Below are 25940 nucleotides of genomic sequence, written 5' to 3' on the forward strand. Positions count from 1 at the left end.
ATGTTTATAATTTTAGCGTAAAAAGTTCATATTTAGACTTTTTTTTTCTTTACGATATTTGTTGCGTTGACATTTTCGGAAGTGACGACGACTGTCCCTTCTTTTCCGGTTTAGTTGCTTGACATGGCGAAATCGTACGATTTTTTGTTTAAGTTGCTTCTCATAGGAGATTCCGGAGTCGGCAAAACGTCTATTTTGTTCAGGTTTTCCGACAACAAGTTCGACGGAAGCTTCATATCGACAATAGGTAACCTGTCACTTACCCATTCATCTTAGGTGAAATGCTCGAGATGTGTAGCTCACTAGTTCGTCCTCTATGCTTGCGGCTTTCGTCGCCTCCAGCATAAATATCCGTATTAAGGTATTAAATGGTTATTAAATATTGATACTGATGATATATAATCACTTTGCGATGCGCAGTTACGCCGTAACAGCTGCTGAGTTTTATGCGTACGCGATGGCACGCAGTGGTTTTCGTGGCGGCCACTAATACCGTTACCAAATGCTTATGGTACGAAACATACTCTGTCCACGGTGACTCTGTCGATCAGTGGATCAGCTCATAGTACGCATTGTTAAAATTATGACATGGCACAAAAATAAATGACACAAGAAACTAATTTAAGGCTGTGGTGTTTATATGGTCGGGATGACCGATGTGGAGTTGGTTGACGTCAAATTTGTGACACTGGAAAACCAGTTTTTGTTTATTACGGCCTGCTAACGTGTGCGCCCTTGTTACAATTGCAGGAATCGATTTTAAGATACGGATTATCGAAATTGACGGGAAGAAAATCAAGCTGCAAATATGGTAATAGCATCTCCTCGCATCTAAGCCGCCGCTTGTCACTAGCCTCTGACAATCCGCGTGTTCGTCTTGTGTTCTTAGGGACACGGCTGGCCAGGAGCGCTTCCGCACGATAACGACTGCCTACTACAGGGGGGCAATGGTGAGCATTGCGATAACATTGTTTCAAGTTTGTGTGCTAAACTTTTTCATTTCCGCCACATGCAGGGAATCATGCTCGTTTACGATGTCACAAAGGAAGCCACATTCGAAAACATAAAGACGTGGATCAGGAACACAGACGAGGCACGTTATTTGCAGTCTGCATCTCTTCTACCGAATGTTTCTGACGCGCAACTCTTTCTATTTTAACCAGAGTCACCTCGTTAAAATGTGATTTCGTTGGTTTACTCATTCATGCAGCATGCGGCGGCAGACGTTGAAAAGATGATTCTTGGAAACAAGTGTGACATGAACGAACTCAGACAAGTTTCTAAAGAGCGTGGAGAAAAGGTAATGTGGCGCTTAACTCTTTCTTTTTTCTTAAAAGAGGTAATGACACCGAAATTACAGCTACTTATTTTTCCAAAGGACTGAAAGTTGGGCTAGTTGGTGTGGGTTCGTTCTGGTGTAATGGCACCGCAGAAAATAAACGAAGATAAAGACATGCAGGACACAAGGAAGGTATAAGTGTTACTGCGAATCACTGAGCACATTCATTTTCGAATTTCTTCCAGCATGTTGGTATGATTCTCGCGATGCCCTGAATGGCACTTGTGATAGGTGTGGTTTTGATCACGTGATTCTAAGCAGCGAGGACATATCTATGCATGTTTTTCCAAGGGCTCCAAAGCCATAAAGCCATTTTACACATTTTGATCTGCACATGGGTTGCATTGGTTTATTAACGCGCTAGCGTTAAGGGCCCCGTGTCGCACAATATCTGATGTCGGCGTTGGACATCGCTTGGCGAAAAATCATTCCGAACCGCAACCACGCAGGCCCTCCATGTGGCACAGGGGCTTTACGGAAATAAATGAATTCCTCAAAGTAAAATGTGTACAAAAATTGTAAAGTATGACCTGAACACAACGTACAGATATGATAGCATCGGAGTTTAATTTGAATATACCAGAAACCATAATTCTGTTACATGGAAACTCAAACACAAGCCCCTTTTGCAAGCGGCGCAGCCTGCTCGGTTCCTTGCTGCACCACCATCACACTCGCCTCCATGCATCTGTAAGAAAGCTGCAGTTGCCGGGAAGCGTGACAGGCAGTCAGAGATTGTTGAAATCTATCGAATTCCACTCTTAGAGGTGAAGCTTAAGCGTCCTCCAAGTTTTGCTCATGTGCTGTGAATGTTCTGTTTCTACCACCAATACTCTTTTTCACATGGGGTTTATGGTCCTCATTGTAATCAATTTGCATCAAGCTTTTCTTGTGAACTTAAAGCACGAGGCATAATTGAGTACAGCAGGTTTGATGTCAAGTATGCTTGAAAACTATGTATAGTAATGTTCAGTGTGTATTCGGCATACAGTCACTGTTAGAGCATGCATACTTGAAAGTGCCCCTTTGACATGGCTATGAATCGGACAGTTTCAAAAGCTGAAATTGCCATATAAAAATGTTTGGCCATGGCTTATTGCTCATCATGACCTGCGAATAGCAATCGCAAGCACATTGTCACAACAAAGAAAGTATGACTGAAATTTTTATATCTGTGAAGCCTGTCTTTTGCCTTTTGTTAGTTTGTCGCAAGGGGCCACAGTGTTTTGCTCTTGCTTTCAGTTGGCAATAGAACACAACATCAAGTTCATGGAGACCAGTGCTGTGTCATCAATCAATGTGGAGGACGCCTTCTACACACTTGCAAGAGACATCAAAGAGAAAATGGAGCGAAAGGTGGTAAGAGTGCCTCTTCTTTTTGCAATTAGGAAATGGTTGGGGTCGTTTGGTCAGCGGAATCTTAATTTGGATTGAAAAGGCAATTTTTTAGGAGTGTAGAACGGCAAGCCAGGCAAGTTCAATACCGTTCATATTGGCAACACAGCCCAACAAACAAGGGACACAAAATCGAAAACACAGGACAGCCAATGATTCTCTCCACATCAGAGGCAAACTTGCTTAGTCACTAGACAGTACTGTCATGAACATCTGGGGTAAATTTTTGTTCCTGTACATGCTGCTCGGAGCATCCAGTTTGGCTTGTAAGGCTGCCTGTCCTATCCTTCAATCTTTCAAAGCACCCACCACTTTTTCTTTCTTACTGTTCTGCAAAAGTAAAGCTGGTGGCTACTGGGTGGATTTCTGTAGATTTCGTGGCTAAGTAGTGCCTCTGGCAGAAAGTTGGTTACTGTTATGTGCTGTGGCACAATTTCTTGGCAGAGATTGAGGTCATTGTGCCGGTACCATGGCCTCTGAGATTCGTGGTGCAGTGTAGGGTCACACTACACCGTCCAATGCCTTGGTACAGTGATGGGTGGAGTATGTCAATCGCGTTCCTACGTGGCTGCAGTAGCACAGCTTCTAGTGCAGCTTGGAACACGGGGAGGAATGCAGGGATGGAAGTGCTGCACTGTGAAGCAAATCCTGCTACGTACTACATCAAATTGTCATTTATCGCAAGTACTGTGCCAGGCCTGTGCTGACAAGCGCCTGCTACGAAGTGGAAATATTTTGCACATGTGAGAAGCCGGCACACACCCAGTAACCATCCTTTGCAACTCACCCTCGCACACTTTCCATCACAGCTACAGCACATATGGCACGCGGCCACCATCTTACTGCACTTGGACATCATAGGGAGCCTCATGGCCACGTTGACGCTGATGACAATTGCAGAAATTTGCCTGGAGCGTTCATATGTTATGCAATTTTGATGATGCACAATTTTGAAGGCACAGCTGCTCGATGTACTTGTCTTGCAGTCGCCTAGTAGTATATCGACAAATGAATAAGGTGTGTTTTATTACAAGGTAGCCTAGAAAACTGGAAGATGACATAGTCACGGATGCACAAGTCACACAACACAGGCGCTAGTCAGTCTATACCTGCGAGGACAATTAAAATAGTATGATTATTTCTGTTCCATTTGAATTTCTGCTGCTTAACTGTGCTTCTGATCAACTGCCAACTTGCTCAACTAGTAATTTCAATTGTAGGGATATGTAGTGTCAATATAGTATGGCCATTCAATTCTTTATTAAAATTGTGTAACTGCCGGACAGATAGTGCACCATTGTCTCGCTTGGAACAGCCTAGAATACCATAAACTGTGATTAGCATAAGCTTTCAGCGCATGAGCTTATCCTTGTGCATTATTATTAATGTGCGAGAATAAAGCGCTCGCACCATATTAATAAAAAATTTGGCGGCTGTACATATTCTACTTGTTTAGCAGATTAAATGCTATAATAGAAAAAACTTTTATCAGATGAAATTAATAACTTGGTGGTGGGGGAGGAGTAACTCTTTGTTGAAATGCAGAATTAACTGTGAATTAGGATGAAGCTTGCACGTATCTTCATCCTCTTATATAATAACATTAAAATGGACCAGTGAGCTGAAAAAAATAGTCGCAGTTCTGCCCAAAGATGAAGCATCGATTGCAATATCAAATTAGTTGATAGCTATGTGAAGTAAGGATAATAGTTTTATTGGTCGTGTAGACTTCTAAATATTCACTTACGAAATTAACAAGCACAAAATCATGCATGCACAGGCAAACATGAACACATCTCACTCAATGACCACAGAAACTCGCTGTAAGAACGCTGGAGGGAGGAAGCGCGGCAGCAGAAGAGAGTGAATTGACCTTCGTGCTGCCTCTTGCTTCATTGTGAAATAGCCATTGAAAGCACAGTGCATAGGAAGCTACCACCACTCGTCGGCGCTCTTTGTCCACATCACAGATCGCTTTCAAGATGTGGCTCCCGCTTGGCTGCACCGTATGCAGTAGCCGCAGAGTAGAACACCCCCCCCCCCCTTCCCCACTCCTCTCGGTGCATTGCTTGCAACAGAAGATGGCCCGCTTCCTCCCCGTGTTCTTCCCTTGTGCGTGCAAGATTGAGCTGCGATTGTGGGGTGACCCTTGCAAGTTTCACTCCCACATACAGCATACGGCACACAGTGACCATGTTACTGCGCTTGAACTCTATATGGAACATCACGGCGACGATGATGACAATGGCAGAAGTGCGCCTGGGGTGTTTACATAGTTGCTAGCACAATAAAAATACTTGAATCTTAGTATAATACATACTGAATGCAATGTTTCAGAAAGCACTAACTTATACAGTGCTTCCTCTTTGCACTAGGGCAGTAAGTTACTGCTTCAAAGCTTTCTTTTCTTGCTCCAAACAATTTTTCAACATTTTTCTGCTTCAAAAGACCCCAAGTGCCACTTCCATCACTGGGAATGCCATGAGGGCAAGACAGCAGCAGCATTTGGTTGCTTGTAACCCCACTGACACAGGGTGTGTTGAAAATGTTGAAGCGAAAAAGCACTTTAATACCACAGCAGATACTCTCGGTCAGTCACTTTTGCAAAATTTTGTGTTACTCGGCACCAGACGCATCATCGTCTGCGATGATGCGTTGAGATGATGATTGAGATGATGCATCTGGGACAGCACACTCGCCACTGTGCAAGGCACACTGTCTCCCACAAATGCCAACCCCTCTGGTGCCAAGCCACACAGAAGTGATCATCTGAGAATTCGGCCTTTGGATACATTCCACACCTTTCATGAAAAGTGCCTGCTTTTATCAGCTTGCCAGATTGAATCAGCTTTATCAGATTTATCAGCTTGCTAGACTGCTTGCCAGATTGAAATCTTTCCTGCCATGCTCATATAACTATGGGACATTGGTTTGCACCTCATTGGTTTGCCCACTTTCACATAAGGGCATCCGGGATTGTTTTCTGGGAATTTTTGCTTCACAGAGCACTGCCATATTTAGGAGGGTATTTACTTAGCTGACTTGTGGTAGTACTGTACAAATTTCACCAAAAGTTTCAAAATACCACTACTTTGACAAAGCTTTTCAGTGGTCAGCCTTTAGCTGACTGGAATAAAATTGTAATTATAAGCACTTGATTTTTCAAGCCATGGGTATTCCACTTTTGTGTCTCTTTTGTTCAATTCTATAAAAAAAAAAAGAAAAAGAGATGCAACCTCCTATGATATTTGAAATGTGTGTACCACAAACACAACTAAAAGCCACTGACAGAACATGCACTGTGACCTGGTGTGACTCAAACGTTGTACACATGTTATCACAGGTTTGCCAAACTTTAGCCAGCCTTGGCCAGAGATAATAGAATAGCGAAGAAAATAATTAAAATCAAAAGAAATAGGTGCACTCTGACTACGTCTGGTCATAAATAGCCAGCGCAAGTAGAATTAGACGAAATGGCAGTAAAGCATTACCTTGATAATTGAAACTGATAATTGAAAATAGTTTGGTTTGATTACGTTTGCAAGAATAGCTTGCTGACAAGGAGTTTGAAAGAAAGCAGACAGGTTCCCCTCTCAGTAGAAGCTTCCTTGGAGCAGTGCATCGTAAAATACTTTTCAATTTTAACAGATGCTTGATTTTCACAATTTAGCACATGTGTAGTATAGCTCAAGTTGTGTTTGTGGAGTAATAAATGGACTCTTATATGTAAAATTCAACATAATATTGAGATTTATGTCACTACTATAATACCTGATATACTGCTATCAAAAGTAGCCAAAGAGAGTGCCTAAGTAGTTGAGGAGCTGATAGTCTTCGAATCAAAAAGCAGCAAATATAGCCAATTTGGCACAAAGTAGTTCATTTTGACAATCCTGAGCCTCAACACTCATTTCCATGTTGCTTCGCACACAAGACAGATTCACACAACAGACCAGACCACCAATTCAGTCCACAATCGAGGCACCACCTGACTCACTAGCACAGAATTTCAAGTTATTTGAGCTGCTTGCAGCGTGATTCAATGTCATTTGCTCATCTGAGACTGAACTGTCAGTTATGTCATCAACTGAGCTGTTGTAAACAAGCACATGATGTAAGCAGGGGACAGTATTGGCACCACCACTAAAACTGCAGAATCAATTGCCACTGATGCTTCAGGTTTCATTAATAACAAACTTGTGTGTATTACTTGTGAGCAGTTACATTATTTGGTAATATTGTAATTTAGCAATTATTTTGTTTACTTAGTAGCCAATTACATGCAACAAGATACATTTTTGATGGAACAAGCTATAACAGGGAACGTAACTTTGAGTACTTAAATGTGGCAGGAACTTCAGTGTCCAAAGAGATGAAAACATGTACGTGGTTTACCTCCTTCCCACGATCAGTATCCTGCAGGTATGCCTAAATCACCTGAACATGGCAGGGTTGCAGATTTGCATACCTCTCTTGGAAGTCTGACCCCTGAGCTTCTCTCTTGTAATAAATTTTTTCTCTCTTTCCTGTGAGGCAGTAAGAGCTGCTGCTCAGTTCTTCTTCACGTAATGACTTGTGTGACTTAAACAGAAGATTTTGGGGAATAAATGTTTCTCTTTGTTTAATGTGTGGAACTCATATGCACCTTTTTTTGCAATTTAGCGCCAAACATGTGTGTCGTCTGTGTTCTTCTTTTATCCTCTTTCTGATGAACTATGCCTTTTGCCTCCATCATGATATATCAACAAGCCCAACATGCAACTGTAGCGCAGAAAAATCATTTTTAGGGCTGAATAATATGCAGCTTTATATTAAATTACATTACAGATTCAACAACATTTTCGTCAATGTGAATATTTGCTGGCATATGTTACAATTAGTTGCTTAAGTCCAAATAGCGAAGGAGCGAAAGGCACCATTAGCAGGCCCACCAGATGATAGCCGACAAATTAACATGGCACCTCTGTGGCTTGATAATGATTGCCCCTTCAGACATTTCTGCCAAGGAGCCACCCATAGAAGATATTTTTTAGCTTTTCACTTACTCTACCAGAAGCACATTCCCAAGCCCCAGCAATGATGAAGTCCTGTGCTTCATAAAGGACACACAACCGAGCATCGATTGCGGCATTGCCGCATTTACTTGCATAATTATCGCACTCACGTAATGACTGCACCCCTGAATTTTGTTGTCAAAATTCTTTTTTTTTTCTTTCCCGTGTAATGATCGCACCCTGAACTTGTCGCAGCAATATGTTGTGTGCCAAGTCTAGCTAATGATGATCGCGCTTGCCATCTGTTAAATGCTACGCGAATGACTCTTGAAGACATACCATGCGGTCTGCACGCACCCAACATTCTTAAGCAGGTGCCCTATTTCATACTGTTCATCACTTTCCGCACTTCCATGAAAAAAAAAAAGCTTCACCCAAACTTGCCTCGGCTTTATTATTTGTAGGCTTCATAATGGTTTTGGTCAACAACAGCAACGTAAAGGGCGCCTTTCGATTCTTCTCATCTGCACTCGACTTGTGGGCATTCAAGAAATCGCGAGCAGCAACGATAGTAGCAATGTTTACACTGATACGTTAGAAGTGTACCGTATCGATACGCCGACGCTTGTAACACAGCTAAGATATTCGCCCACCCTTAGCGGAAACATGCTGTATTAGAATAGTAATGAAGACAAATGCCGCAATTTCCACAGCATGCCCTCTATGTGTTTCTATGTCACTGGCAGCTAAGCGCGCCCATCTGTTTCTGTCCCCCAAAGTGGACATGGCTACGTTATTGTCGCAAACTTGCCGATATTAACAATATTATTCATTACTGATACGGAAGAAACTGTTCCAATGCGCATAATGTTCTCATGAGAAGAAAAATAATCGCCTTCAGCTTGCTCCGCCGGCTGCCGCTTTTGTTTTGGTGTCCCACACTGACAGCGGTAGCCACCTGCTTGTCATCCCACAGCAAATGTGAAATGAAAAAAGAAAAATTTTTTTTTTGGGGGGGGGGAGAGAATATAACCAGCGTAATGATCGCACTCCTGAATTTGTGCCAATTTTGAACGAAAATGTGTGATCATTATGCGAGTAAATACGGTAAGTAACCACAATCTTGTCGGCAACGTGCTCGTGCGTTACAACACAGCCCTTTACACAAGCGTACACATCTAGAGAGTATTCAGTGTCACTGCACATGTCTTCGCAAGCAAACAAGGGAAGACTACCGAATAAAATTTTGAAAAGCAATTCTTAGTGAAATTAAACAATTTGAAAGGCTGTAGAGGATGCATCAAAAGAGCCAGGCCAGCTCATTCTATTTACTGTGTTTTTTCAATGCTAATAAAAATAGGGAGGAAAGTAACATTAAATTAATTTATTGCTTTTTAGTAATTGCTGAACTACCTTTTAGGGGGCAGTAATCACTAACTTCACTAAGAATTGTTTTTCAACATTTTAATCAGTAATCTTTGCTCGTTTACCTGTGAAGACATTTGCAGCGGCAGTGAAAGCTCTCAAAATATGTGCACTAGAGATAAAGGTATGTTGTGTGGTAATTGTAAGGACGAAAATTTTTGAAAGTAGTAATTGTAATCGGTTAATTTTTTTCTGTAATATGTGCAAGTTTGATTAATCATTCTTAAGTAGTGAATTACCCACTGATTAATATAAGTTTGACCTACTTAGCTTTTGACATTGCCCTGCTCTGACTGTTGAGAGTAATATACCACCCAGAAAAGCACGAAAACTGAGATACTGGCACAGCGAAGGAATGAACTGCACAATTAAATGAGTGACATCTTTTCTCATATAGTTTCCTGTTTTATGATTTTCTCGGCAAGTAGGTCATTGCAATTAGGACCAACTGCTGGGCAACTAAGTGCGTGATCTACCGAGATGAAAACCAGCGAAAAAGATTCATGCATGACAGACAAGTGTGCAGGATTGCTACCGAGCGCGTTGGCACAATTCTTTACATGTTGCATACATTTATTGTGTGTAGCAATTGTTCATTTAACACTTGCCTTCAGTACGCGCTTTTTGTGTGATACGTATGCACTTTATTAATGATGGTTTAGCTTTAGGCACAACACACAAGCAGCAGCAGCAGCCAATTTGGAACAGCCAAGGCTAACAAGCAACACATTTTTTTCTATCACAGTAAGTCCAGTAAGTCTTTCAGCGACTTTGCTGATGGATACTTCGCCTGCTTTGGGAACTTATTGCTATCAACTTGCTCAAAACAAGCTTCTTTCTTGCACCCTTTCACCATAGGAAAACTTCTAAGAGGAGGTTCGGAGGCCGACAAGCGAAAGTTTTTTGCAAGTAGCGTTTTTCTTAAAAAGCCCCTCACAAGGCTCCACAGCAAATTTTGGTTATACTCTGGAGGTTGTTACGTGTCCTTTAGGGAGCGTTCTCCCTAAAAAAATTTTCAAACCGGCTCCCTAATAGCCGAGATAGAAATATTTCGTTGCCGCAAACCCATGGTTTCATGAGGCAAGCTCCACTGCCAAGCGAGACGCTCTCTCCACTCGCCCCGTCTAGCCTCAGCAAGCGAAATTCCTTCCCTGCGTTCTCCCATACCGGACCTCGAGGATTGTGTGACACATACATCACGGGCCCCGCCTTCATTTTTTTCTCTCCTCTCTTTTCTTACGGCACTTCCACTGACGGCGTCGCGCGCCAGCTGTTGTGATCGTCTAGTTTCATGCAGCACACGATTGTGCGCACTGTACACGAGGACATCTGACTAGCAGTATAAGTTTGTGCTAGATAAATACTGAGGCAGACACAAGCGAATCACAGAGCATGATCCCACACTGGAACACGGTAGAAAATTACATAGTTTTGGTGTCTGACTGCATGATGTGGGAACAAGCAGACGAAATGGAAGTACATCTCTCTTGCTGCGATGCAAAGTAAAAGAAAAACTTGCAGACATTCGGTTTGTGTGTTTTATTATTTCTCTAAGGTTTAATTGTCTATTCAAGCAACGTATTACAGTCGAACCCGACTATATCGAACCCGTTTACATCGAATTATTCCATATATCGAACAATTTCTGGACACGGTATAGTTACAATGAGTATATATAGCAAAAATTACGCATACATCGAACAAAACTAGTAGCGACTCCCTATATATCGAACGTCAAACGGCGAAAAGTGCCCCCGGAAGTTGGCTTTCCCTCGCGGTGAAGGGAAACCCGGCGGCGCGGCTCCATCCAACCGCTCTCCCTACGTGACTGCGCTACCTCGGAGCCGCCGACACCACCCTACAAAAAAATGATCCTGGCCCGTCCGCCCGCAGCGCTTGCTCCGACAGCCAATCAGAGGCTCTTGTGCCCTCGTCGTGCAAGGTGGCGAAAGTGCTAGTTGTCTCGCTGCTTATCTGATTCATTGTGTGCGCGTTCTCCCGCAGTGTTGGCGTGATGAGGCGGCAGAATTCGCCTTTCATCGTGAAGCTCGAAATAATAAACCGGGTCGAACGCGGTGACAAGTCGGATGTCCCCGCAGCGTGCAAGATTTCGAGGAGCACTCTCAGCACGATCTTGAAGAATAAGGGGGAGATTAGGGCTAAAGCGGCTGAACTCACGACCCGGTGCCTGTGGCGCCCAACGCGTACGCGCGGCCGTGTACGAGTGGTTCATCCGAAATTGCTTAAGCCGTACCGACTTCCGCGTGCTCGGTGATGACTGTAAATTCTGATTAATGCGATGAAGCCGTTGTCGTTGCCGAAGTTTGGAGCGAGGTGTCAGAATTTCCGGAAGCTGTTGACAAATCAACGGTGGACGAGTTTGTGAGCGCAAATGATGGTGTTGCGACCACAGGAGAGCCCGGAAACAAAGACTACATTGCCGGCATCGTGCCGAGCACAAGTGAAAATGGGCACAACGAGGAAAGCAACGACCGTCTTTGGCCCACATCCTCCGAAGCGATTGGTGCGCTCGCACTAGTCCGGTGCTTCTGCGCGAAGGCGGAATGTTGCGGCCTCAGCTGCTCCGACTCCTTAGACAACGTGGGGAAGTGCGTGCCTCGCACGCAGCGAAATTGCCCAAGCAGAAGAAAATGCAGGTCTATTTCGTGCGAAACGAAGCTAGTTTCATCAATAAAGTGATTTCATAAATGGTATGTGCTTTTATGGCATCCAATTATTTAGCAGGCTTATATCGAATTATGCTCTATATCGAACTGATAGGCGTTTTTTTGCGAGTTCGATATAGCCGGGTTCGACTTACACAAATAACAGATGTTGCCTTGAATAATTCTCGAAGTCATGTTTCGCTACAAGCGACGTCTCAGTGCAAACATGTATACATAGGCACACTAGCATGTGTACGTCATCCTCCGGGTTGGAGCGCAGCTGCTGTGAGGAGAAGGGAAAACAGTGTTCGGATTGAATTTTCAGGTCTTTTCGTGACGCGCAACGATGTAATGCTTTGCAGGCACGATAATTATTGTGCAGTGTGTGCTCTGAGCTTGTTAGCTCAAAATGGCCAGACCTGGTGAGGGGCCCTTTAAAACTTGAATCATAAAACAATCCCAAATCCTTTTAGTTTATACAGGAGATGTGGGAGATTTGGCAGGTATGCGTCCATCAATCATACTTTGTACTGATTGTCTGTTTTTTCTGGCTTTCTTCTTAGTAGGCTAGGTCATGTCTTAATGCTGAACAACACTGCAAGATTCTGCGGACTATAATCCATTGCATAATGCATGCCTTTTTTATACCTTTATGCATTGCAGCAAGGCAGAAAAATGTAGTCACTATGTTTGTGCTCTCCTACCTGTACACTGTGACTTTTGGTGAAACCTATCTATTCTGTGTCAATATCCCTGTTCACTTTGTGATTCAAGATTGTCCATTGCCTCCTTTTCCCTTCTGCCTCATTTCAACCCTAGCTGAGTTCCATGATGGGAGCACATAAGGTAAATAGTCCTCTCACATGAGTGAGCATCAGGACTAACAGCCTGTTGTGCAATAGTTGTCTGCCTTGCTACGCACAGCATGAATACTAGCTGGTAGCAACAATGTGAAGCATGTTTTTTTAGTAATACCCCTTGCTTTGTGGTCCTTGCTCTTTCTGTTGTAGCCAAGATAAGAGTACTGAAGCATATTGCATAGCTTTTAAGTAGCATAGATGGCAATTAGAGCAACAACAGCAGTAGGTCGGTGTTTTATGCGGTGTGACTGATAATTTCAAAGAAATTCGGGGAGATATGTGCCGCTTTCAGTTCACAATCTGTAGGCAATGCTGTCATGAACATGCGAGCCAAATATATAATCCCAATGCATGCAGCAGGGAGTCCACAATCACGCATACAATAATGTTGCTCTCCTGCGGCTTTCGAGGTCCTCTCTATTATGCCCAACCTATAACATTGTAGATCTGGGCTACAGCCCATAGGTGCCAGCCATTTAGTGGTTGTTCACAATCATGAGTTAATCTTGAGTGAACACTCGCGCATGCAGTGTTTTAGCAAATAGGGAAGCAGTGGTTGTTTCTGCGTCCTGCCCATTCTGTCACCACTCCTTTGGCACTTTTGTTCGATACCAACTTCAAAAGGTGGCTACAAGTGCATTGTGGAAAAAAATAAGAAATAAATAAAGGAACAACAGGGCATTGCTGTTGATACTGCTCTGAGGAATGGGGAAAGTAAACATTGTGCAGTTTATATTTCTTTTATTACTGGATCCCTTTTCAAAGATGTCTGTGGGAATGTATTCATTGAAAGGTGTAATACTTATTGTAGTGTGTTCTGAGTTTTGAAGAAAAACTGTTGGCAGGGCCACTTTAACTAATTTCTGTTTGTTTTAAAGTGATAGCTGTCTTTGGCTCTTCTCCTCGCTTTGAGGTCTGTATGTCTCTAGCTGTTTGTGGCCAATTTGAGACACTAGATGTCCCTAGTTACCACTAGAATAAATAAAACAAATAAAAATCCTGTAGCCATATAACCCGCATATATTGCATGTCGTATAGGAAGGCGTGGCATATAGCATACATACACATAAATGTGTATGGAACCTCACGCCGACGACAACGGCAAACATTTATTTTGAGTGTCCGTATAATTGCCGTCACAATAAAATGTTCACTGGTTGGTTTCAAGCCCTGATCCGCCAGCAGCTATGGTGTTGTGCTGCTAAGCACGACAAGATCGCAGGATCAAATCCTGGCTGCAGCATTCATATTTTTATGGGGACGAAAGGCAAAAACGCCTGTGTACTGTGCATTAGGTGCCCGTAAAAGAACTTCAAGTGGTCAAAATTAACGCACAGTTCCCTGCTATCGCACGCCTCGTAAGGGTCATTCACACCGATGACTGACAGCGATCGCTTTGCAACCAACTTTGTCGCAAAGCGGCCAGTTGCAAATGGTCACTTTTTTTGAGAGTCGACTGTTTTGGGCCAGTCGCTTTCTGTTCAATTTTTCAGCCACACGACTGTGGTTGCAAAACTGCTAAACCAATCAGCAGCGTGTATAAAGTTATGTTAGCATGTGTTTTCATCCGCGTCCTGTGTCGCACCAAATACTAAGTCCAAGCCACCACGGCAGATTACGTGAATGTAATTGGTGTCTTGCTCCGTGATGCTAGGCCGCAAGAGTTCCAGCAGTGTGTCGATTGTACGCGGTAGCATGCGCAGGAAGCTAAACAACGGTAAAAGAATGCACATAAATCATGCACCGATTCCCATGCAACACGAACTAGAAATTACTACTTACTCTCAATAATACTCCTAGCCATGCGCGTGGAGTTCGGGCAGGAGGCGGCTAGCGTGGCCGGCTACTTATCGTAAACAAAGGCACAGGCGCACACACTAGCGTTGTTTTTTCTTCACACGCTTCCGCGCTGCCACAGCTGATACCACGGCAGAGCACATCAGCACAGTGATGTCTTCCTCTTTGCTTGAATCAAAATCCACGACTGTTGCCGGAATACGAAACCAGCAAAGTGCGCGAACTGCGTAGCTCCCTGTAGAGTTCTCGTTGAGAACAATAATCTCCAGGAATGCAACCTGCAGGTTGCGCTAAGCCGGGCTTGCTGTTGTGAGGTTGGGGCACCTTATTCGCTTTTTGGTCACCAGTTGCAAGTGGTCATTCAATCTCCCTAAGTTGCCGGTGTGATTGAGCCTGTAATCAGATCATGGCTTTGACATGTAAAACTGTGTAATTGAATTTTCTGTTTGTTCGAACCTAGTCCCCTGTCACAGAAGCCTGATGCTCTAACCATTAGACTATGGATGCAAGCCTGAAAAGGTGAAATAATTTCATGCAAGTCGGCACTTGAGACATTTGGTGCGTAAGACATGTCACAGAGCAACAATTATAAAATGTGAGCAAGCGCATCATCTAGCTGACAATGAAGAAAGATGTTACGGGTTGCATTTGTGCCTGAAATTTACTGCATGTTTCCCATCATACTGTGGTGCTGTGGCATGTTTCTACAAAGTCAAACATGTCATATCTTGCAATTGCATACAATTTAATGCTGGATACAGGTACCGCTTTCTCTGCAAGGTCCACCATGCTTGCTGAGGAACATGTTTGTTGCTGACATCAGCAGTGCGTCTCTTGTCATAATACGCAAGCTATCGCTTACAAAGATAACGCGAAATTGAATCTGCCAGGATATTTTTGGTTTATGACTACCTCATGCACTTTAAAACAGCAAAGAGCAGCGAGGGGTGAGCAATGAGCAGCGCACCTATTGCCTTCAATAAAGAAGGCAAGGGCCTTGCACAAAATCTTGCAAGTTGAGAGGTGAGACACGGGGTGTTTTGAAAGAGAGAGACAGGGAATGTGCAAGGTTGGTGGCTGAGCGTGGCAGTGGCCCGGCTGTTTGTCATCAAATAACTATACCTTGGTTCCCATGCCAACTAATCTTCCATAACATCAGCGAGAATGAGAAGTGTGTCAGGTTTTGCCACTGCGTTGACTAGCTAAACTAAGAATTTAGTCTCCTATGCTTAGATGCACACCTATTTCGTTATAGGCTGTGTACGGATAGAAATGTAAGTACCCGTGCTCATAACACTCATGCCTGCAGCAGCAAATGGAGAGTGACCATCACTGGAGTACCAGGCTAAATAAGCAGAATGTAACAACACATCCAGTTGACTTATTTGTAGTTTCACGGTTAGTTTAGTGAAAATATGAAATCAGTGCTGTTCTCTGCATCACCTGAGTGTACAAACTGTGGGCAGAGCAGGCACTACGAGAAGTTATGCTAAATCTTTCTATTCATATCTAGTAACACTGAAAACAACATTGATTGGCCAGTTGGTCCCTGTTTTATCTCTGAAAGGATGAGTGATGCCCACAGTGGCAGTGCATTTACCTTTTTTTTTTTTCATGGTTTAAGATTAGTCACTTGGAGACAGTTTTGTATGTGCTGAATTGTGAGTTGTGTGAAAAGCATACCGTGCTACTGCATGCTTGCTTTCCTGGAAGCTCTGTTGAAAAGTAGCTCACAGGCATGAAGCTTCAATACAGTATTTTAGCAAAGCATTCTGCCATTGCAATACTGATGCTAGCTGCCATGACAGCACAAGTGCAGAGTTTACCAGGCTCTCGGTATTTGCCACTACCGTGCTGGCATATACCTAACTAGACAAATCATCGGCAAATCAATGTTTATTAAATGCTATAGCACCCTCTGATAGGTAGAAATAAATACACTTATGCAGCTCTCTGCTGTTCTCTTAGGCCTAACAGTGTTGACACAAACAGCTGATTTCAAAAATAATGACAAAACATTCCTAATAATTTGTTATCAGCCCTAGATGAGACTAAGCAGAGGCTGCTTTTACCATTCATTTCTTGCAGTCAGGATGGAGAGCAGGTAGTGAGAGCAAATTAGAATTGAAGCAGTCAGCTTGGGCATTGCCATGTTGTTTTGCAATTACTATAACCAATGGAAGCCATTTGGCAAATTCTGGATGGTAGCAGTAGATGGCAAATTTCATGCGGGCATGGCAGCTAGTATTGGCAATAGTATGACATAACATTATGCTAAAACTGTCCAATAGTTTTCTTCCTTTAGCCAATTTATACTGTGCTCTGCAAAAAAAAAAGGAGCATGCTACAAGTGTTTTACTGGCATTTTGTTCTCACAATAACCAAGCATGTCTATGTAAACTATGATCGGTTAAGTGTGTTTTCATTGAGTGTTCATTCTTCATTAGGTCACTCTTGTGCCCCCATTTAGTGACTGCTATTCAGATAAATTATTTGGCAGGGCACCTATGCTCTGGAAATAGTGTAGTCGACTGTCATCAGTTGACCACCGTAGGACCATCCTATTCAGTAGTGTACCCCATGGCGCCTTCAAAATTTTGGCCTGTGCCACATTTTAAAGGGATTGTTGAAAAATGTTGTTTGACTTTGTAGTGTCATTTTTCTGAATGAGAAAGTGTTTACAAGTCATTTGCATGACGTAGGTAGTGCAGGAAACATCGGGTAAACATTAACAACAGTCTACATTTGTAAGAAATTAAATTTGTGCTTCCTTATCTGTGAGGAATACCGTGAGAAACTTTGTTGTGAACTCGGTATTTTGCAATTTCATTCCCTACTGAAATATTGGAACACTTTGAGTACACATTTCATGGACAGCCAGCACCCGAGTTTCATTTGTGTAATGGCACAAATAGTTCTCAAGACAAGTTTTTATCTGAACAGTATATATAGAGTTGGTGAAAATTGCAGAAATATGTGTTTGCAAAAACCAAGCTGTTTCCAGTGCCTCATTGGTCTTTGGGGTAGAAATAACGTTGTTGGTGGCAGCATCACCACAACTGCTTATTTTTAAGTTATCCAGCCATCTCTGTGGCCAACAGATTTTCCATGTAATAGCAGCAATGCACTTGCCTTTAGCTCAACACTCAATAGGGTCTAAAAACTATTTAGCCCCTTCTGCATTTTTTAGGAGGTCTGCTTGTCGATTTTGCATTAGTACAGTTATTTCATACGATTTTGCCTGGTTTTTTGTTGCTTCAGACAAGCAAGGTTTTTCACTGTCAGTTTGACATTTTGATCACAGATGGCAGCACTTGTATCATATTTGCCACCAATGAATGTGGTGTTGCAAATAGGTGTGACATGAATGTTCAACATCAAAAAAAAGAAAAAAGAAAGCTGTGGCTTTCTTTCTAGAACTTTCTAGAAGCATTGCTTTTAGTATGCAGTGCTAATGTGTCTACTGTAGTAATGTTTTACTTTGTAAAGTTTTCGCTGGGGAAGCTTGTTAAAACTAGTGTGGACCTACATGTTCTGCTAGCTGGGCTCATTGCCAACTACGTGATGTACACACACATTTTGTGGTAGGTAGTGTTGAGTGCTTAGTGTAGTTTCCTTGCATGTGCATTCGGCATGATGCGCACGTCTGTCATGTTGCCTCGCATCATATACTTCGAAGGAGACCTTTATTTTCTGCACGTATGGCATGGCCTACTTGCATGTTACTTGGACGAGCCCCCTTTTTTCTCATTTAGGTCTAGTGACTGTTCGAATTTTAGTACTATTGAGATATTTTCATGTAAGAATGTATAGGTGCCCATTTGGGTTCTCCTGACAAGTCTGAATTAAGTAAATGTGGTATTTACAAGTGTTTCGTTGATAGAAGTTGTGTATGTTGAGTTGCATCAATTTTACAAGTTAAGGCATGGACTCATATTGTGATGAACTATCAGCATTCAAAGGGTAGTCTAAACATTCATGCAGGTTTCTGTAGAAAATGTATGCATACAGAACGAGAAAGTGCTGTGCCTTTTCTGAGTGGATATTATTTCCTGCGGCACCTTACTATCATCTTCCATTGCATAGCTGTTATTTCTGTAAGTTAGCGTTCTGTGTTGTTAGTCCTCACAAGTTTACATGAAAGAAACGTGGCTGCTGGAAGAGCTTTTAAGGAAATGGGTTGCAACCATACTTTAGAGATAAGTACGTCATCCACATTTGCTTAGATGAGTTACATTATGTAACATTAAGTGTAGTTTGCTGGCGATGTTGAAAAGTTGCAATCTCAAAAATAATTGCGAGGGTCGTACCCTGAAAGGGGGCCTGTCCATGTACAGACACCTAGTTACTGAACTTAGGATGCTTTTGCTAGACAACCCTGAATTGAAAGCAGCTCTGCATTGATATGCACAGCTGGAGGGCTTTAAGCATGAAATTCTTATGTTAGCAGCATCAAGCAGATTCACAGGATCCCGCAGAGCCTCTGGTCACTTTAGTCATTGGGTAGCAATCATGACACAAAAGCTTACATGAAAGGAAGATGATGTCTTCCTTTTGTGTTCCTTTATCATATGGCATGCTTTTGTGGCTTGGGATATGTAGCAACTCTTCCCGTGGCATGTAATAATGTAGAACAGTGGAAATTGTGCTTCAGTGAATAAGCATGCAATCAAACATTTGACGTCTTGATTCTATGGCTGGCTCTCACAACCACATAAGAGGGTACGCTTTTAAAAAAAAAAAAAAAACATGCTAATGCTCATTGGCGCCCTCTCTTCCAGGCGGCTCGGGCACAGCCAAAGCCAGCAGGCCCTCACCTACACGCTGCTGAGCCCGTGCGAAAGAGGACCCGGTTCACGTGCACTCTCCTATGATGTCTGTAGACTGTGAAGCACAAGTAGTGCAGTGACTCGTATCAGTGCCTAAAAAGGGTGCCTGCCAGCTGCAGAATCCAGTCTTCAACCGCCACACTTTGGCATGACCGACATTTTTTTGTGGGCTGGCATCGTGTGATGCCCCTGGCTTGTTGCTCCTAGGCTCTTCATGTCTGTCTCGCCCTGAGGAGGGCACACCGCACATCGCTGCACGTGCGGTCACAGGCATATATACGCAAACACCTCTTGTTCTGACCACACTGAATGCAAAAGGTGCCCCCCCCCCTCTCCCGGTCTTATAAACTCGTATGTGAACGGCAATCAAAGAGAAGGTGCACTTTGTCTTCCACGTATTCTTTCGCTCTGTACAGTAATGCCCTAGTCACATTGGCATACTAATTGCAGTTAACTTGAACCTGAGTTGCACTCTAGTTACACAAGCATGACTGATTATAGTTAAGCTGAACCTAAGTTGTGGCCTACAGCTGTTATGAAAAGTTACACAGAAAGCATAATTGCAGTTAATAGCCATGCGAGGTATGTTAGGTTTTCCATGTAACTGAGTGTAACTGCTGCGGTTGGTAAGAGAAGTTCTGCTGAGCTGCAGCTAGTGAGCAAACTCAATTAGGGTATTACAGCCTACTCTAGTGATGCTCAATTGCTAGAAAATTTTGACCACATTTACTGCGGTTAATGATACAAACAAATTTTTTTGTGTAACTGGGCATAACTAGAGTGGGCTGCAACTAACCCCTGTATTCAGAAATGTTAAAGCCACAACTCGACTTAATCCAAGTCCGGCTCAGTATAATGGCTGATGTCAACATGCCCAAGACACTCAATGTGTTTGCTTGGGTGCAATCACATTGGGCGTTATCTTGAGCCAGACTTGACCAAGTCGTCCTGGCTTCAAGTTAAGGCGCATTTGTGAATATGGAGGTAAGACTTGGCTTAACTGCAATTAGTGTGCCCATATAACTAAGGTATAAACGATGTGTTTTCCTTGTTTTTCCTGCATCTTGATTTTACTCCCTGTTCAAGGGTGAGTGCCTCTGTTATGAAAGGGTCTCATTTGTTGTGCTGATGTATTGATTTGGGACAAAATGTGTTTGTGCTGTGGCCTTGAGCTGAATGTTGTTAGGTTTTCAGTGGCTGTAGGAACCTTAACAGGGTGCGTTGAAAGTTGCAAAGGATGATAACTCCTTATGTGTACAGCATAATTGACGTCCAGGTTGTTTTTTTCATCTCGTTCTGCCAATCTCGTCCCTTTGTGACTGCATTGTTTTGTGGCTACTGGTTCCATTCACATCCCTTTTGTTCTTTCTTTTTCTTGAAGGCAGTGCACAAAAAACTGCCTGCATCTTTTCGAGAGGAATTTTTATGCCTGAAAGACAAGTAAGCTTTTTTTTATCCTGTATGTACCCAGATTAGGGTGACATTACCAGCAAAAACAAGATGTCACCATTGCCCACATTTTCCACCTAAGTGCTGTGATGCAGCATTTAGCCCCCTTTCAAAAGTGCTATCATGGACAAACAAAACACTGACAGCCAAGTTTAAAACGTTGAACATCTCTCATAGGTAATGAATGCAAAAGTGCGGTTCCACTACACTGCATATCCGGTAGCCAGCGATTTCGTCCAGAACTGAACGTATGATTTAAAATTGGTCTGACATCATTTGAAGTGGTGAAAACCAGTCATGGAAAAACCTGTTTTAGTTAAAGCTTGTTCACATTTCATTTGTCCATGATAGTGCAAGCCTGCACATACCTGACTTTTTGTTGATCACTCGATGTACTCAGAATGCTGTTTATTCAAATTTGCAATTTCTTTGTACATGTCCCCTGTCCTGCTCCTGCCGTTTACTGGGCCAGAAATTTTTACTTTTTACTTGATGCTTTCTTTTTCCAAGTTGAGTGGTGCTGCTGAAGTTGCACAATATACTTTGCAGCTGCAATTTCATATGCTATACACATATACTCAAAGTCCTTTTTTTGTTCTCCTACTCATTGGTGTGTGCAAACGCAGCAGTTCTATACACTCAAGTTTGTGAGCACTCTCCCTCTTATCACACCACCAAATGCTCTTCTACTACATTGATTGTGCTAACTTTCATCATCACCTCTGATGCTTGACTGATGTTATTATGCACTCACTTTATGTTATAAATGCATCTGAAGCAGCAAATTTTGCTTATGGGGCTTTTTTAAATTCAATGGAGGGATGAGAGGTGCGAAGATTGCAGTCTTTCAGCATGTTTTGGTGATATGGGCTCATGTCAAACGCTGGCATCATGTGTCCATCTTTCATGTCGTAGATTTGACGTATGATGTTCTCACTCTGAATTATACTTAACATCAACATCAATACTGGGTAAAAAAGTGGCTCTTTGTACAAAAAAAAAAGAGAAAATGTACATGGATTGCCTCAAATGCAAAACACACTGCAGTCGAACCTTGCTATAAAGAAGTCACATCCAACGCTAAGATACCTTCGCTATAGCCCTTATTTGTTACAAGTGTATATTCGTTACATGCTAATTTGGCTATAAACATTTACAATTTACTTTATTATGTCCAATAATTTGTCATTTCTGTGTTCGTTATATCAGGGTTCGACTGAATTATAGTGACATTGTGTCTTGTGCATTGTTGCAACAAGTGCTGTGTTGGCGTAAGACAGTTGTTAATTGTAAATCAGTCTGGTCAAGCACGTAGGTGATAACCAGATTCTTAGAAAGTGTTGCAAAAGCCTTTAAGTAGCAAGACAATTCAGTTTGTGGTTTGGATCATCTGTCACATGCACATAGTGAGTCACAAGGTGGCAATAACAGCTTTAATGCCAAGAAATTTCTGCTGCAGGTATAGCTGGGACAAGGCGCCCTCTCCTCAGGCGCTGTTTGGGAGTATCATCCACTTATTCACTGCCTCTATTTAGTTGGCTATCCACAGTCTATTTCTATTGCCGAAGGCAAATTAATTGTCATATAGAATTTGGGTTTGCCCTAGAGCTCCATTTCACAGCAGTGTTATAATTGTACGCAGACAGTCCAGTGGTACGTTTGCTGTAGCATTCTCTGCTGATATTCGTGATTTGAATTCAATATCACCTGCCTACTGGCAGTCGACCAGTAGAACACCTCTGCACTGTTGTGCCTGTTTTTAATGCCTACCATTCCGGTAGTCGGTTGTGGGACACAAATATCGTAGCACATGTAAACATCGTAGTGCTGTGATAGACAATCTCAACTGCAAGTTTAAACTTCGAAATGTGCATGCGGACTTTGGGCACAAAAACCTTTTCCCCCCCTCACTAACCTGTTTACTTTCATAGTTGTCAGGCAGTACGTGCTTGATTTGCACCAATACGACAGAGTCAAAACCCACTTGACAAAGAGAATGAAGATCCTAACTTGAGTGTATGGTGGGAGCAATTTCTAAAGAAATCTCTACTTGGTGTCGTCCGAGAATCAGCCATTGTCATTGTAGTTTGTACACTACACTGCGCTTTTTACATTACACTGATGCCCTGCCATTGGCTGTGATCGTACAGGTGGAGGTAGCCCTGCGAATTCAGCTGCTGACAAGGTTTTTGGTATTATTAAATTTATTCTTCTGGGGTTGTATGGGACTGTAGTCTACTTGCTAGACTAGTTGCAGTGTAAAACATTCCTTTACATACACCATTTGATACTGTTTGAATACAAACATGCTGCACTGTCCAGACACACATTCTGGGTTCTTTATATATGACATTTTGCACATTACAGTGCACACATTAAAATAAGAGTATCATATGTCTGGAACATTGGCCTTAGTCGGTAACGGGTGCCTAAAAATTTGTCACGTAATGCTCTGCATTTTTCATGGCTTGCAGCTGTCGCCAGGCAGTACAGGTTAGTGTACAGTACACTCGCAGGAATTCAAACTTAAGTTATTCAAAATCCAGACGATTAAAAAAAAAATTAGGCTCCTTTTGCCATTATTTCAGTGGTCCTTGAAGCCACCTTTAAGTCAAACAAGGCAGTCATTGATTTTGGTTAATCCATACTTGTTTTACTTTCTAGGGGTTATAAAGGCATTCATTAATGTGAATAGCCTAAACATGCCCTTGTCTGATATTCAGGTTGCTGTGTATCTTAACTGGAGACACTACAGATTGATGTCTGACCCATTTGTCACTGAAAGTGATGAAGTCCTGCGTACCCCTTTTCAGACATGACCATGTATGTCCATGTACACCTGCGATCAAAAGTATATAGCAGGGGCATTGGCAAAAAAGTAAAAACAAATTTCTTGTAACAGAGACTGACAACGTGCGACTGACAATTGGACTGCAATGTTTGCAATGTCAAATCTAAACTGCAGTCTTCAGTGTTATGTTACATGTCTAGGCATCGAGGAAGTTCGGTCTCTATAGAAAATCTGGTCCACATACTTTTGATCATTGGTGTACCTGTAAATTTAGTACCTCATAATTCTGTTGTGTAAAGAAGAATTTGTGGTCCACAGAATTTTGAATTAAAACAAGTTGACTGTAGTTGTGTTCCAAGAAAAAGCTATCACAGATGCTAATTGCTGCAAACCTAGGAAAGCAGTCTAACATGTGAGCACTTATGTGGGCAAAGAGTGTGTTTAAGCAATCTGCTACCTGCTCTCTAGCATATTGTGTAATATGAACTGTTTACCAGGTTTCTGAAGTCAAGCCAATTTTAGTGAAGGTACTTACATTGTCATCATATCCTGAAGCCCCAAAGTTCCTCTAAATGTTCCTATGTATAGTGAACAGCACAAAACTGTAAAATGTGCGAGTACTTGCATAGCATGAACTGTGTTTTAAAGACTTGTTTTGTTGCGACTTCACGCAAATTAATCAGGCAAGAAAAAAAAAACTTCAAGCCAACTTTCACTGAAGGTACTTGCACCTCTCTTGAATGTTTTTAGAAACGAACAGAATCTATAAGCTTTCAGAAACTGCCTACTTGTTATAATATGGTCATTCTATCATGTTTGTCTCACAACACTGATGTAGCAGCTGAAACCCTGTGGTTGGCTGGGTAGCCCAAATCACCAAGTGATATGTTCCCCATGAAAAGAGCCGAGACACTTAGCCAAGGCACAATGGAACAGCAGCCAACAATTTGATTTGGGACGTCAAAACCCATAATTTAACCGTGTCTATTTGCTATGTATAGGCTGCACATTTGTAATTGTTGCTTAAAGGGAAGCTGAAGAACTTCAGAATCGAGCATCGCCAAAGGAAGCTCTTAGTCTGCCAGTTTGCAAGATGCATATCATGTATGCCTCCGCGGAGCAAAATGTGTTCATAGACTTGTAAAACAAAAACAGATGTCTAATTAGAATATCTACCTGCTGTTTTTGGTAGCTCTGTGATGGTGATGTCAACACCAACATCCACGCTATATGGGCCAGTAGAGCCTATAGTATATCCCAACATAGAATTATGACTCACAATCTTGGTGCTGCCCTTCCCATGGGTATTATGAGGACGCACTTTGCAGTGGGAGTGGGCTGTTAAATCAAGAAACCACAGCGAATTTCATCATGCACTCTTTTTCTGCTTAGAGAAAATGTTTTGTTTTTTACAGAGTGTAAGGTAGGTTCGGCTTTCCTTTAATTAAGCAACGTGAAATGGTGATTGTGGAACAGCTTCTAAACAACCCTACCGGTACGTGAGACATTGGTGACACGAGAGCGCGCGTTCCTAAACAAAGTTGTCGTTACAGTCAGGAGCAGAAATCCCAGTGTTACATGTGACACATAACTTGCCTTAATCAGTTGTCAAGCTATGGACAGCGCACACTATACTCACATTTTTGGTAAATGGCAATCTTAAAAATGGCATTGCTATTTTGGTCATTCTTTGGGATGGGCTGCGCATCTTCTTAGTCAGTCAACAGTATTGAATGATCCTGGTCAGGTGCGTGTGCTTGTTACTTGTACACAATTATGTGATTGTGAGGAAATGTCAAAATGCACAGGGATGATGAAAAGCATGTGATACTGGTCCCTTCCAATAAATGTTTTTTTTTTCTTCTTTAATGGTCTTGGTCTAATGTGAACTTGTAAGCTTTGTCTTTTTCTTTGAAGAAATGATTGCCAGCACATTGTAATGGAGGAGAAATCTTTTTTTTTTTTCAGTAAATAGTACAATGAGCCATGTTCTGCCAAAGTATTGCCAAGGTTTAAACGCCGCTGCATGTATGACTGAGCCTGCTGGTGGGCTGCATAACAGCACTCTGCTGCACTGGTTCGTTGGCCACGCTCATTTTGCCAACACATCGAGCGGTGTGCAATAAACTCCAAAGTTCATTCCTATGAGCAAGTAAGCTCGACATGCTTGCTTGTAGCTGGACGTGGTATGCAACCTCCTCCATATTAAAAATTGCAGGCCAGCGCAGTCCTGGTAATTTTCTCATTTACGGAGGTAATGAAAAAGCTGGCTTTGAACCCAAGTTGAACACTTTACATCACCTCTACATCGATGTTTAGGGCAGCACAGAGAACAGAATTAACCCCTGATTACAGTGAGTGTGCACATGAGCTTAAAAAGGTGGCAAACCAGTAC

General features: G+C 42.4%; 1 protein-coding gene across 4 annotated transcripts; it reads left to right on the forward strand.

Moving 5' to 3' along the window:
• Positions 1-85: 85 nt before the first annotated feature.
• Rab8 (RAS oncogene family member Rab8) lies at positions 86-25414 on the forward strand. Of its 4 annotated transcripts, none has more exons than XM_065428802.1 (8): positions 86-247; positions 751-811; positions 890-950; positions 1016-1093; positions 1211-1300; positions 2582-2695; positions 12639-12665; positions 19258-25414. In XM_065428802.1, the coding sequence occupies exons 1-8, from the start codon at positions 124-126 to the stop codon at positions 19348-19350; spliced, it is 648 nt and encodes a 215-aa protein (XP_065284874.1). In that variant the 5' UTR covers positions 86-123; the 3' UTR covers positions 19351-25414. The 4 variants fall into 4 exon arrangements, with proteins under 4 accessions (XP_065284874.1, XP_065284873.1, XP_065284875.1 ...); XM_065428801.2 differs by having other exon boundaries at positions 87-247; positions 2582-2698; XM_065428803.1 differs by lacking the exon at positions 12639-12665 and having other exon boundaries at positions 89-247; positions 2582-2698.
• The last annotated feature ends 526 nt before the right edge of the window (positions 25415-25940 follow it).

This window comes from Dermacentor albipictus, chromosome 4, assembly GCF_038994185.2.
Source record: "Dermacentor albipictus isolate Rhodes 1998 colony chromosome 4, USDA_Dalb.pri_finalv2, whole genome shotgun sequence".
Taxonomy (NCBI): domain Eukaryota; kingdom Metazoa; phylum Arthropoda; class Arachnida; order Ixodida; family Ixodidae; genus Dermacentor; species Dermacentor albipictus.

Excerpts from the sequence above, each read along its gene's own strand:
- Rab8 (XM_065428801.2), top strand. The coding sequence starts at position 124 with ATGGCGAAATCGTACGATTTTTTGTTTAAGTTGCTTCTCATAGGAGAT. Across the intron at positions 248-750 it reads AAGCTTCATATCGACAATAG|GAATCGATTTTAAGATACGG; the intron begins GTAACCTGTCAC and ends TTACAATTGCAG. Across the intron at positions 812-889 it reads AAAATCAAGCTGCAAATATG|GGACACGGCTGGCCAGGAGC; the intron begins GTAATAGCATCT and ends TTGTGTTCTTAG.